Consider the following 14,041-nt stretch of genomic DNA (forward strand, 5'->3'; position numbering starts at 1 on the left):
AAGTAAAAAGAAAGCAAGAAATAGAAAAGTGTACGTGCGCTTGTACCGGAAGAACACACGGGCCAGAAGAATGGATGAAAGGGGGTGGAGGCATGCGTTTCCAATAAGTAGAGCGATGGCAAGGGGTAAAGCCATCACTATTATCGTCAAACCCGCGTATTATCATTATTCTCATCATCGTCATCATTTCGTTGAGTTGGTGAAAAGCAGTGCTCGTTGCTTTTCCCGCTAAGTATCGAACGTAAAACCAGGGCCAAACTGCCATAACGAGTGAAAGATAGAGAGAGAGAGAGAGAGAGAGAGAGAGAGAGAGAGAGAGAGAGAGAGAGAGAGAGAGAGAGTGCGGGAAATTTTTCAAATTATAAATGGGCCTTACGGGCCTTACCTCCCCCCCCCCTCTCCCCCCGACCATACCATAGCCCTCCCTCTGTAGGAGTTATTTCGAGTTTTCTAATTTTCGCACAAAAGCACCTTCCCCCCCCTTCCTGCCCGAAACTTGCCCGAACCGCCCCTGCAGCGACTTGTGCATGGGTGGTGGTGGTGGCCTACGTCTTGCTGTTTATTTTCTTTAGTTCTTGCCCCGCCACCCCATAACCCTTGCTTACCAGCAGCCGATCGAGAACAGGAAAACCTTTATTTGCAAGCAAAGAGGAACAATCTGTGGAAAGTATGCGCTACTCCATTCCTCTGCTTGTGCCTCTTGGTTTTGTTGTGTTTTTTTTTTTTTTTTGTTGCTTCTCATCACTTACAGTGGAGAAGAAGCACACACCCACACACACATACACAAAACTAAGATTAAAGAGGAGGAAAACATTGATGGTTCCTATCCCCCGGCGCCGACACCGGCCCTGAGCAGGACGGGTGGTGAAGGTGCGGGACGAGTGGCGAAATGAAAAGAAAACTTGGACAGAAACCACAACCCTTGTTGAAAAACTTTCTCCCGTAAGAACACTTTCGTTCCCGTTCTACACACAAACACACACACACGCGCGCGTGCGGCAGTATGGCGGCACGCCTCGTCATACTGAAATTGGCTCCCTCGGGGCCGGAAGAAAGAAAGAAAAAAGCGATCAGTACCAATGTGCCCCGTCCCCCCGTTCTACCCCGGAACCTGTGTGCCGAAGCAACACATTCCAGCGACGACGAGACTTTGCGTGCGTGTTCCTATTCCACTGCCCAGTCTCTCCCCTCCTTACACCGTGACGTAAAGATCGATGCGTTTTGTTTCCCTGCTGTGTGTACGGCGGCGGTGGCGGTGGCGGCGAGCGGCGTCTCCCAGTGTGTGCCCGGCCGCCCAAAGTGTCCAAATATGAGGTAATATTTGACCGAGAACCTAACCCTTCCAGTTGTGGCGTGGGATGAGGAGTACGGGAGGGGGGGGGGGGGGCTGGTGGCCATTCCTCTTCCCCTTTCCCGGCTCCCATTTCGGGAGTTTGTTTGTTTGCCGCTGGCAAATAGATCGTTCCATTTATTTTTAGGCCGGTTTTGGGTTTGGCGAAACGAGCCGCTGGGGGGGCCACTGGGGAGCGTAACTTACCGGTGTCCGGACCACAGCCAGCAAGTGGACATGGACGCTCGCATTATCGAGAAGGGGACGGGGGACGGGCTGGGTTATGTCAATAGATAGTGTTCGTTTGTCTCGTTCTTCTTCGCAATAGCTTTTAACGGCAATGGCGCACAATAACTACAACAACAACCAAAAAAAAAACTGGACAGACAGACGGAGGGAAATACATCAAACGAGAGCAAACTTCCCAACGATCAAGGTTTGGCCGAACGGCAACGGCAACGGACTTCTTTCGCAGTGGCCGCGTGACGGTGAGTAATGGCACCTGACCGGCGAAGCCACCAACCAATAACCTTTCGCATTTGGTGGGTTACACTTGCGCTCTCTTTAAACCCTTGGGTGTAATTGAAACAAACACACACACACGTATATTGCGCCGTGTGGTGCGTTGCGTGTGTCTCCATTCTTGGAAACACTGTTTTTCAATTTGTGCGTTGCCGTTGCTTGCGCCAGAAGTTGCTGGCGTACACGAGATCAAGCACCAGGGGGAGGGGGGGGGGGCAGCGCATTTCTCTTTGATGCTTTGTTAGACGGGCGGGACGGACCGCGACTGGGGCTTGGGGCGGGGGGGCTCGCACTGGCATCCCTTCATTATTCGGCCGTTGCGGTTGGCAGGCACGATCGACTGCCAACTGACCCGAAATCGGGCAACGCAACGCAATGGGTGTAAGTGATTTTGACAACCCACCCACAGGTTTCGCCCGGTATTACAGAAACGTATGTTAGAAAACCTTTTTGTTTTTTGTTTTTTGCCTCGTCGGCGTGCTACACGTGTGGATAGTACTTATTTTCGTTTAAAATTATGAAAAAAGGGCTTACAAGCGCAAGCAAGATGGGTTGAACCGATGTCTTCCCTTTTTCTTTAGTAATTTTCTAAAATTAACATTTAAATTACCACAAATTACATGGTTTTGTGATGCAAATTGCATACTTTGCGGGCAATGGCAGGATTCAACGCTGTTCGGATGAGGCACCTATGCCACATACCATGCCATTTTCGTAATGCAATTAACCTAATGGATCGTAACCCGTTCGAACTCCAACACTATGTTTAATTGCTATTATATACAATTTGAAAATGTGGAGTTTTGGTTTAAAAAAAAAAAGTCAGGACATTTTGCTACCCACAACGATTGACGCCTAAAGGTAGGCTAGGTAGTAATTAACCGTAGTTACCGTCTGATGTGCAGCCTTTTAGCCTGCTGAAGTGCAACGTGTATACGTGATTGTTGGCAGAGGAGAAAATTAAAAAAAGGAAAACCTTTAAAAAGTATAATAATTAATATGAAAGGATGGTTAAAAATATCAATCAATTAGGTGGGAAATTAATAAAAATCAATGAAGTAAATATATTGTTTAGCTTCTCTTCAAACAATCCAGGACCAATAGGCATTATTTTTTTCTCAATTTTGGAATGAAATACAATATTTGCAAAATTTCACATTCAAAAACGTACAAAAAAAAGCAATTGTCAGTAAACAGTTGAAATGTTAGATGATTCTAGAATTAACAGTCCAATCTAGAGCACCATTATGATGATTCTGTCACACGAATTGCATACTTTTAGGCGGTTTTATTTCATATACAAACAGTTGTTTTTATGCATTTTTAATCGTTCGAATCCATATCTGATATGCGTAATAAAAACTCATAATTCCTTCCAAACTGTCTCGCGCTCGCCTGAAGCGTTCAATCAGCTAAAGGTTTACTGCTCAATTTAAATCAACAAACACCGTAAACAACAATGCGGTGTCAACCGGGCCGGGGTCCCAGTTAGCGTCTCGCTCGGCCCTGTACTTTGCCCGTACGTCCGGCTCGCCGGTGTCGCGCATTATTGTGCCGCATTACTTCGATAGCATCGGGCAGCGGACCCGAGCGGACGGTCTGTTTGATCAAAATTTAATGGATGGCAAAGAAAAAACAACAAGCTACGTGTTTATTTCCGAGCTCCATGTGCTCTCGGAAAATCGGTGATCGAAGCAAGTGTGGGCAGCGGGGGGGAGCGGGGGGGGGGGGGGGGAACATATTTATCGACATTCAATCATCGTTCTCGACTCTACTCGATCGACGATAGACGCGAGCTGTCGTCAATCAGTCGACCGTGGGGGAACGGGGGGGGGGGGGGGGGTTCATGTTTAAGTTTGCCAGATTCGAATCGCCGAAAGCGAACATCGGCACATTTTGATGGATAAATACGATGATGCATGTTAGCGTAGCGTACCGGCGATGATGATGATGTGCGCCCCACAAGAAGGATTATGCTCCACACACACACACACACCAACCAACACGATACTGATTTTCCGCGAGCTGATTCGGTCTGTCGGCAAATCGTCGACCATCCAGCGATGGTGAACATCTCCAACCTTCCCTCCCATTTGCCATAATTGAATTCCGAAAACGCCCCTTTGGCAATAGACATGGGCGGGAGTGAGAGAGAGAGCGCGCGCGCAGGGGATTCAGATTGAAGAAAAAGAACTCCTCCGAAAAAACAGTCTTGCGATATTTCATTATCACCCTTTGCGCTCGACCAGGCCTCGATGGGCGATGGTGCCCCGCAGGGATATTATTTCACTGCCACGTGGTACGGGGCCCGGTCATTGCGGAGCGCGGTTTTATCACAACACGCCGACCGCTGTGTAGCTGCGTTTTTGTCGATCGCGCCCACCCAAACCCAAGGACACAAAAACGAGCACCGGCAGAGCGGGAGGAGAGTGGAAAAATCAAATTAAATACCGTCGTAAAGAAAATCGGTCCTTCGGTCGTCAATTTGCTTGCAATATGCTGTTGTGCCCGTGCTGTACCCTTCTTCCGGGGAATCTCTGGGCCCGAGACCGGGGTAGCTCTCAGGAAATCTCAGCAAATCACCGGCCGGCCCCACGCCCCACTGACGAAGCGATGGCGGTCCGGTACGATGACGGACCCGCTTTCAGAGCCAATTCCCACTGCGACTTACGGGCGCATTAATCATTTAGTAGTTTGGGTAGTAGACAGGCGGTTTTGAGAACGGTTTCGAAGCTGTCAACGTGCTGATGGAGTAAGAAAAGGGAGGGAATCAAACAGGGGAACCGGAAGCAGCAGAGGGACTGTAGGGACCTGGGACTGGTCATCTGTTGCTGATTGTTCTGTGCTGTTTGATGAGTTTGAGGCCGGGAAAGGGCGGTCGTTAAGGAAGGATGAAGCACAACACGCCAACACACAAGCAAGCAGAGAGTGTTACTATTATATTGTTAGACGGTTTATTAAACTCGGGATTCGCACAGTTAGGGGTCGTTTTTTTTTGCACAACAGGGAAGATTATTTGCGTTCGGATATTGGTTTTAGTACGTTTGCGTTATTACTACTTCTGCTGCTGCTGCTACTGCTGTGTTTTAGTGGCCACAAGAGGAACAGCCCGCGCACGTACACACGGGCACACACACACACAAACAGACACACTCACACATATACATTTACAGATACATACTAGACATAAGCTGCGCACGGCAGGCAAGGTATTATTTTACAATCCCCAAACGCGGAAAAACGAATTATTATCCCGCTCCAGCCAGTAGTGAACGTAAATAAGCTTCATTTGTTGCACAGCGTTGCATATATTTGGGCGTTCGTGCTGTGCATCATTGGGCGTCTTAGCGATGTAGCGCTGCAACGTTCGCCTAAATGTATGCAATGCGTAGAACATTGCCATCCTATTTCATTCCTTTCACCCGGAACACCGTTCCAAAAACAAATGTGGGGTGAAGGTGAAGAATGAAGAAGAAGTTTCATTTAAGCCTGCAAACTTTCTGCTTCGTTTGTGTTGTTGATTTTATAATTTTATACACTAGCTCCTCTACACACACACACTTGCACACACACACACACTCGCACACACTGTCGCGATATCTATTAGGTAAGTATTAATTATTGCACGATAGAAGCATTGCCCACATTCCCCCCATTGCTCGCAGTCTCTCGCGGTAGTATACACGTGCGTGTGTGTGTGTGTGTGAGTGTGCGTGAATTATGCAGCTCCTAAACTAAACATTGGCGCTCGTAATTTAATCTTTTCCCAATCCGTGGCACGCTGAAAGAAAGAACCGAGGCGATGGCGTTACCGGCGCAGGCCCCATTAGCTAATTGCGATTGGTTTATGGTGGTGGTGCGTTGTAGTTTTCCGGTTAAGCGCGGCCACAAAACGTGCCCGAAACGGCCTTTCCTGTATCGGGCACGTGTGTGTGCGTGTGTGTTTGCTACTGTTTTCCCCGCTGGTTTTGAAGTTTACGGGCTGCACGGGAAGTAGAATTTATGCCTGCTTGGATTTGTGGGGGAGGGGGAGATTTTGATTTAGCTTCGCATGGGTTGAGTTGAGTAGTACCCGATGCTAGGTAGGTAGCTCTGAGATGATTCACTCCCTTTGCAAATGTGAGTACAATGCTTTGATTTCCATTTACAATCTACGGACAGCTACGGAGCAGCAAATCTACACTAGAGACGGGGAAATGTATTACTTATTGCCTGCTACGACTACTTCAATGTGTACTTAAGTACTAAGATTAGAAAAAAAACTGACACTTGCTGTCATTGCTACTGCACTGTCCAAACGTTCTCTCTCTCTCTCTTGCTCTCTCTCTTGCTCTCTCTTGCTTCAGACGGACTGACTGTTGCCATCTGACTTGAATAGAAACAAGCAAAAAACAACATCAAACACCGATGCGTCCATGTACAGAGGGGGGGGCTTGCTGTGATTTGCGGTACGATTAAATCCCGGAGCTTTCCCAAGCTTCCAATTGCTTTGCTGTGTTGTCGACTCGTGCTCCACAGGTGTGGTTTTGCATTTAATTTAAATTGTTACTCTACCGTATCTAGTCTTACATTTAATATTCCCCGTTTTTCTTGCCACCCTTGCCCCACAATGAAAAGCACCGTTCCTTCCAGGACCTCCCTCTCTCTCTCTCCATGTCTTCCCCTCTGTCTCTCTCTCGATCGTCTTACCAGTTTTTTTGGTTTGGTTTTTGGTTATTTGTGCCCTCCGCCGCTGTCCCACTTTATCATACCACCTCCACGTCCGACGCGTCGCTGTTGCTGTTGCTGTTGCTCAGCAGCTCGTCACACTTCGGTAGCACCAGCTGCTGCTGCTGCTGCTGCTGCTGCTGTTTGTCCTTGGCAAAGATACCGGTCTGCAGCTGGCGCAGCTTCTCCTGCGCCGACACCGGGATGTTGATGAGCTTTCGAATTTTGCTATTGATTTCGTAGTTGGAGAACTGTTCCTGCTCCTCCCGCTTCTGCTTGCGCCATTTGGCGCGCCGATTCTTGAACCAAACCTGGGGGAGAGAGGGAGACAGAGAGAGCATCGTTCAAAGTATAGTCGATTGGTTTTTGAGCTTCCGGCGGCGTATTTTGGCCGGAAATTACAATGCCGGGGTAACTCAATTTGTCGAATTCATTATTGCTCCGAGCGGCACGGGCGACACAAAATCAACAAGTGAGTTCCGGGAAAATTAAAGCCCCGTCGCCACCGTCTTCACCGGCTAAATGGCGGCGGTGTTGATGGCTACCCCGCTCCTACCTCGACGCGCTCCTCCTTCAGGTCCACCTTGATTGCCAGCTTCTCCCGCAGCAGCACGTCCGGGTAGTGCGTCTTGTCGAAGGTGGCCTCCAGCTGCTCCAGCTGCTCCTCGGTGAAGATGGTCCGGTGGCGCCGCTTCCGCTTGATGTGCGAGTCCGCGTTCAGGAACGGGTACCGGGGCCGGAAGTTACCGTTGCAGGCGACCAGCCCCACCTGCTGGTGCAGATGGGCGGCGAACAGGTCCGGCTGCAGATAGTTGTGGCAGGACGAGGGGTATGCTACTGGAAAGGGGAAAAGAAAAGGTCATTAATCATCTCCATTAAAGTCGGTGCACCATTGACTACTCACTGCCAAGTATGTTCGTGGGCAGCATGTTCGCGTCGGACTGGTGGCTGGTGGGAAGGTGCAGCGTACCGGCCCCGGCACAGCGGAAGTAGTTGGACAGGCTCTGCTTGGTGTGCTGCTCCAGCTCGTACGCCGCACCGCCGTCCAGCCGCTGCGGCACGGGCGACAGCAGCTTGTCGTGCAGTGGGCCAGCTCCCGCCTTGTGTGCGATCGAGTCCTGATTCAGCCCGAGGATGCTTTCGATCGTAAAGACGGACGCGAACGAAGGTCTCGAATCGGTCGGCAGGGTCGTCCCGGTGGATCCGGCAGAGGAGCAGCCCGTGTCCTCGTGCTGCTGCTGGTGGTGGTTGTGGTCGGTGGAGCTTTCCTTCTTGGTGGTAGGGCTGGTGCCGTTCAGCCGTTCGTTGCCAAACATTGTTTGCTGTTGTGCAGGAGCAGGCAACCACACAGCAACGAGCAGTAGGCGTGCAGCAATGTGTTTGATTTATACACTTCGGGCACACCAACAGTGGCAAAGTTTAATTTAACGTTCGTTTTCGGAACGCGTGGCACAAACGTAGCGCAAAATCACTTGCAAGCGAGGCTTTAAATCTTTCCTTTTCGAGCCGTTTTAAACCCCTTTGCACCTTTCAATTGTTCAACGCCACACGGGTTTTCCTTTTTCTGTTGCGAATGAAAATTTTACCTCAAACGTTTTAATCCAACCGCTTTCTGTGCATTTTTTTTTCTTTCTTCTCATCCCTCTCACCTCGCTTCCCCCCCGTTTCGGTGTGCAGGCGCAGGATTTGAATTGCGTTTGACGTTTTGGGCGAAACCGGTGAGCGGTTGGATTAAGCATGCGGCGGCGAAAAGATGGCGGGTAGGTTGTGTTTCAGGACGATTCTTTAATAATTCTCCGCATGCAAATACAACAACTCCATCACTTCTAACTACCCCCCCCCCCCTCCTAAATGGCATGCATTTTCAGCAGCAGATCGTACACGATCTCATCGCCCTTGTACGCCGCCTTGTGCTGCCGGAACGTCACGTTCGTCTGGTTGTACACGATGTTGCGAATGTTCCAGATGAGCTGGTCGACGCACAGCTTCTCCGGCGGCGGTCCGGCCTCCACCTCGAGCGCACTGCCAACCGGATCGCTCGGCACCTCGTCCCCGTACCCCATCGGGTACGGTTCCCAGTCGGACAGCACCTTGCGCATCCAGTGCTTCTTGCTGACCGTGTTGCGCGTCGACCGCGTGCCGAAGATGTTGATCGCCTTGCAGAAGATGTAGCCCAGCTTGGCGTAGAACACCTCCTGCCCGTCCGTCGCGATGTACATGTGGTTGATGTTCATCATCACCTTGCAGTACTTCTCCACCTCCTCCATCAGATGGGTGCCGATGCCGCGCCCCCGATAGCGATAGTCCACCACGACCGACTCCACGTAGGCGGAGGTGTCGTCGGCCGGCACGGGCGACACTTTCGCATGCCCCAGCACGGTCACCGTTTCGTCGATTAGCTGCGTCAGCACGAGCGTGATCGGCAGCGTGTCGGTGGATGTTTCGAAGCTCCAGAAGCGGGCCATGCGCGACCGGGGCCACTCGGTGTTTATTAGCCGCACGCACTGCTCCTTCAGCTCCGGATGCCGGTGGATCGGTACCACCAGGTACGGTTCATTCGAGGTCGGTGGTGGTGGACCCTTTTTGAGGGGGAAGAAAAACACGTTAATAATGGACCGGACGTGGCATAAAAAAAAAAGCACGTGCACTTACATCGTATGCGATCCGCTTCTTGCTGCTGTAGTAATCCTGATACGTGTCGTCGTCTTCCTCCTCGTTGTAGTAGTAGTAGTAGTAGCAGTTTTGTCGCCGCGCGTACAGCTCCTCCTCCGACGATTCGTACCGCTGCACCACGTACCGGTGCGGTTCGCTGGCGAGGATAAATTTGGACACGCCGCGCGGCTCGTTACGCTCCAGTATCGCACCGTACGCCCGGGCGCGCGTAAAGCTGAACCGGAACTTGGCCCGAAACACGTGCTGATCGCGCAGCGCCACAAAGATGTGCTCGATGTTCAGGTAGTACAGGTACTCCTGCGTTGCGATCACCTCGAGCAGGCAGCGCCGGGCGCAGGATGGAATTTTCGAGATGGAACACAGGGCAATGACCTGTACGCGATCGTTCTCGCCGCTGGCAATGATGAGGCTCGGTGGCATTTCCGGCAAATGTTCGAGCGTCTTCAGCCGCTCGGTCCGGATGCGCTTCCACTGCTGGTTGATCTGCCGGTTGCAGGTGCGGTACCATTTGTCCTTGTTGTTGATCGGAAGCACAAAGTAGTGCCTGTCGTAGTGCTCGAAATCGATGGTGTAAGGAGACTGGCGACCAAAATCAAAAAAGAAAAATTTAAAATTTACTAAAAATAATCAAAATCAACGCAATTGCCTAAACTAATGGTATCAGCCATGAACATAGTCGAGTTCGTTGGACTGATCATTCATCAAAAACGCTCATCGATTACACCGAACGTATGCGGTTTCGTGGCTCAATTACATCGCTCAGAATCGACAGATCAGCAGTTCGATTTCGTAACGTGCTTGGCACTCGTCACCCTTTTGTAGCACTTTCGATTACGTTACACAAACACGCTAGAACTAGCATCGCAATCTATCATCAGCTGACGCGCGCTGTTGCTCCTCTGCGAGAACCACATTCTTACGATGTAAATATGCTCGCCACTCGCCGTTCTTTGTTCTTTGTCTGCTGCTGTTTATCCGAACCGACGTACAATTAAATGTGTGTCTTCAAATCACTTCACAGCGGGAATGCTGCCCCCGCTGCGAAGCTCTGTGGCTCACAAACGCCCCTTCTTCTTTGCATGCGTTGTTTATTTATCCACGCGCAGCAGGAGACTGGACAGCGTAAGCTTTTTAAATTTCCCCCGGAAAGATTTATGCTTCGGAGCATTTTTTGCGGGTCGAACGGAACTGGCCACACAGACACACAGATCGATTTATTACCTTCCGCTGTTTACACCTTCGACCGGTCGCCGTGCAGTTTACGGCTTGGCGCGTACGTTTCCGCGGACGATGCTCGTGCAGCATGGTGGTGATCGTAAGTCAGACGGGGATCGACTGATCGATCAGCTGGCAGAGATTGTAGCCGCGGGCCTCCCATCGGTACCACCAGGAAGCTAATTCGTTTAAAAGGTTGGTGAGAAGGGGTGGGATAGAACACAGAATAGCTACGAGCAGGTGCGGCAGCACCCTCCTGTGAAACCGTTCGCCGTTTGGACCGTGGCCAACAGACACTGAAAGTCATGTGCAGCGGTGGTTTATGAGCACGGTTATTGCATCATACCCGCTGCTCTCGGCGATGGCAACTGTGATGCATCGGACTCATGCTGTGTGCTTTCCACGGTTTTAGACTTGTGGCAGTCGTACACAATTGGGTGTCTGGAATGCTCTGCAAAAATGTTTACCCTTTGATAAAAATCCTTGGAAGGATAAATGTTTCAAGACACCGTCCGACTAGAAAAAGCCCCTACCACCACCACGCAATTAAGGGATTGTTTGCTTTCGCGTGAGACGACGCATCGGCCAGATGCCATCGACGATTAAATTACTTCGCCTGCTTGTATTGAACCGTTGCCAGCGAGTGGCGTCTACGCCGAGCGACGACAGTACAAATTAATGGAAGGTCCGACCGACGTGAGCCGTGTGTTTTGTTGACACGCCCGCACGTACTAATTATTGACCTGGGCAAAAGCACACGGCTCGTGTGTATCGAGCGGCGAGCATTTATCGCTTCGAAAGTAACTAATGTAAATAAACACGACCTAGAAAATCGTGCAGCGAATGTCGGACAGCCGCTCGCTGTCTCTTCCCCCCCCACACACACACACACGCTAGTGCGTAGGATGAACGTGGCCGTCCTCGTTGCTGTGGATCAGCTGTTTAAACATGGGCAGTTAAACAAAACGGTCTAAAATTAAACCTCTTCCCCACTTCCTCTCGCATCTGGCAGATTGATTCCACTTGTGTCCAGTGCTCTTGAGAATGCATTGATTCCATTGAACTCGGAACTGCGCCCGTGCGAGGGTGTTCCGCAAGCGATGAGCAAGCAGAGGGATATAGCTTCAAGCGGCAAACGGAAGACGTTTCTCCACACAACAAGGCAGACACACGCACGGTTCACGTTTGTTTCGGCATAAGCGAGAAGAAGAAGAAGGGTAACTCCAACGCCGGATGTTGATTTTTACGTTATTTATTTGCCGATTTCATTCCAACGCACGTTCACTGCCAGCAAGCTGCAAATATCCCGATCTTGATGTCATGTGCGATGAAATGTGGAGAAAATATGTGTTCTCACATTTAATCCAGCTGCAAGAGTAAAGAGAGAGAGAGAAAGGAAAAAAACATTGATATTAGAATTTACAATCAAATGCTGCCGCCGGAAGTTGCGTTCGGTGTTGACACAGCGGGTTAAGAAACACTGACCAACAACAACACAACACACCACTACACCGGCACAGATCGTAAGTCGAGCAGAACGCTCCTACTCCGTACGCACGCACACACACGCACGCAGTTGAACTTACCTTCCTGAAGCCAATATCCTTGGCGTACTCGCGGAAGCACTGTCGGCAAATGTTCAGACCGTACTTTCGGATCATTCCGTGGTTGTTGGAGCAGGCACGGCTGAAACGAACGGAAACAGAATCTTGGTTACAATCCTGCTACATCGCGGCCTCGCTCTCCACCGCCTCACACAACATGGCGAAGCGGCAGTACACGTGCACAGGAATGGGAACCGGTCGGAAACACCCGTTACGCCGCCGGAACCGGCCCAAAAACGGTTTCCACTCACCAGAAACGCGAGCCCTGTCCGTATTTACGCGGATGCGAGTACCACAAGTTGGCGAAACCCATTTTTTCGATTAAATTCTGTACGCACAAAACGCGAACGTGCTGAACACGGAAAAATGTGGAGGCAAAAGAGTTTGACAGCTGTCAGCGGCTTGACAGCTGGCCAACAACGAGCCGACGATGTTCGAACCCGTCTCGCCGACGCGGGCACGAAGTTTGACGTTTGGAACCAGATGTTCGAACGGTAATGATTCTTTTATTTCTTTTCTGAAACGAAAACTGGTAGTCAACTGATAAAAAGAGGTAATTTGCATACTGATTTTATTTAAATGTATTTGGGAGTCTTCCAAATGCATTAAACTGCTTCAAATGTGTCACCAAGCATGAAGCGTTTCGATTCGAAGATGTCAAGCGTTTTCGGAGGTTCAAATTGACGGTTGGCTCGCTAGTTCCAGTAAGATTCAAACAGCAATTCAACAAAACAACAAACAAAATAACTTTATTCATGCGCTTTCAATGTATAAATACGGGTTGTGCATTAAGCAAATGTTGCTCATACTTGGTTCCCAGGTCCAAATGAATGAACCAACGAGTAGGGTCGCCCATCCAGCCGCGCAAACACACGCGCAATCATCGACCCACATCGCGATCATCGCGCTCCTGCTCAATAGTGCCAGTTACGGTGCGTTTTCTCGTTCTGCATAATGTGCTTGTAGACGGTGACCGGCACGGGGTACGGTTTCGGGACGGGCACCTCGAACTTCTTCAGCACTTCCACCGGGAACGGTTTCTCCACCTCGATCGGGTACGGCTTTTCCACCGTGTACGGGACGGGCTTTTCGATCACCTTCGGGATCACCTTGTAGATCGGGATCTTGATCGGCTGCTCGACGTTCACCTGCAGCGGGTAGGGCTGGGGAATGTACACCTTGACGTAGTGCGGGACGGCAATCGGTACGGGGTGCGGTACCGGGACACCGACCTTCTGGAACACGGGCACGGGAACGGTTTTCGACTTTTCCGACACGCTCGAGTGAAGGTGGCCGGCTGCCTGGGCTTCCTTCAGGCCTTCGAGCACCTCGAGATATCGCTCATCGAGCAGACCGTCGTCCTGATCGTGGTAGACGTACTTCCCGTTCGCTGGCACGACGTTGGCCTGAAGAAGGAGTAACACCATTGCGAGCGACGAACAAAACATCTACAACAAAAAGGGGAAATGATATTGTTATTGGGACTATTTTGTACATGTTATGTCTCCGGGAACTCACTAAAGGACTCATGTTTGCGATCTGTTTGATGTACCAAGATGACTTGAACGTAGGGAAGGCAATCGAAGGAATAAACTACCATTCAGTGACGATGTGGCTTTTTATACATCCACCACCATTTCTGTTCATTTCCCAGCTCGAGCACTCCCGGTAATCATCGGTTTGGCTTCGTTCGCTCGATCGAAACACACTCTTCCTTTCTACGGAATCGAACGGGGAGGAGCGCGAGTGAGAGAGAGAGCGCGCGATAGAGTGAGTGGGGCGCGATGCATCCGGGTGTGGAAAAGTGCAGCTGGTGCAGTGCACACCTACACCAACGACCGATAGGGGTACGCGGGGTTTGCTTTTCCTTTCACCGAGTTTCCCTTTCCTTCTTAGGGCCGGATCGCCCGTACGGAAACGGGCAGTGCAATACCGTCGCGGAAGCAGCCCCATTGGGAAATGAAATGGAAAACCCGACGAAACGATCGAC

General features: G+C 50.5%; 4 protein-coding genes across 5 annotated transcripts; all 4 read right to left on the reverse strand.

Moving 5' to 3' along the window:
- Window positions 1-6,345: 6,345 nt before the first annotated feature.
- On the reverse strand, window positions 6,346-8,317 carry LOC121589845 (homeobox protein goosecoid-like). The gene is made up of 3 exons (XM_041909033.1): window positions 7,464-8,317; window positions 7,116-7,396; window positions 6,346-6,870 (listed from the first exon to the last, which is right to left on the reverse strand). The coding sequence occupies exons 1-3, from the start codon at window positions 7,873-7,875 to the stop codon at window positions 6,598-6,600; spliced, it is 966 nt and encodes a 321-aa protein (XP_041764967.1). The 5' UTR covers window positions 7,876-8,317; the 3' UTR covers window positions 6,346-6,597.
- Window positions 8,318-8,330: 13 nt separating this feature from the next.
- LOC121589844 lies at window positions 8,331-11,582 on the reverse strand. 2 transcript variants are annotated; one of them, XM_041909031.1, is made up of 3 exons: window positions 10,454-11,582; window positions 9,212-9,811; window positions 8,331-9,138 (listed from the first exon to the last, which is right to left on the reverse strand). In XM_041909031.1, exons 1-3 carry the CDS (start codon window positions 10,535-10,537, stop codon window positions 8,407-8,409), a joined length of 1,416 nt encoding a protein of 471 aa, XP_041764965.1. In that variant the 5' UTR covers window positions 10,538-11,582; the 3' UTR covers window positions 8,331-8,406. The 2 variants fall into 2 exon arrangements, with proteins under 2 accessions (XP_041764965.1, XP_041764966.1); XM_041909032.1 differs by having other exon boundaries at window positions 10,153-10,522.
- A 101-nt stretch (window positions 11,583-11,683) lies between these two features.
- On the reverse strand, window positions 11,684-12,447 carry LOC121589846 (40S ribosomal protein S29). Its single transcript, XM_041909034.1, has 3 exons — window positions 12,303-12,447; window positions 12,034-12,133; window positions 11,684-11,815 (listed from the first exon to the last, which is right to left on the reverse strand). The coding sequence occupies exons 1-3, from the start codon at window positions 12,362-12,364 to the stop codon at window positions 11,807-11,809; spliced, it is 171 nt and encodes a 56-aa protein (XP_041764968.1). The 5' UTR covers window positions 12,365-12,447; the 3' UTR covers window positions 11,684-11,806.
- Window positions 12,448-12,872: 425 nt separating this feature from the next.
- LOC121590239 lies at window positions 12,873-13,621 on the reverse strand. Its single transcript, XM_041909722.1, has 2 exons — window positions 13,570-13,621; window positions 12,873-13,499 (listed from the first exon to the last, which is right to left on the reverse strand). Exons 1-2 carry the CDS (start codon window positions 13,579-13,581, stop codon window positions 12,966-12,968), a joined length of 546 nt encoding a protein of 181 aa, XP_041765656.1. The 5' UTR covers window positions 13,582-13,621; the 3' UTR covers window positions 12,873-12,965.
- Window positions 13,622-14,041: the final 420 nt, after the last annotated feature.

The sequence above is a fragment of the Anopheles merus genome, chromosome 2R (assembly GCF_017562075.2).
Source record: "Anopheles merus strain MAF chromosome 2R, AmerM5.1, whole genome shotgun sequence".
Lineage (NCBI taxonomy): Eukaryota > Metazoa > Arthropoda > Insecta > Diptera > Culicidae > Anopheles > Anopheles merus.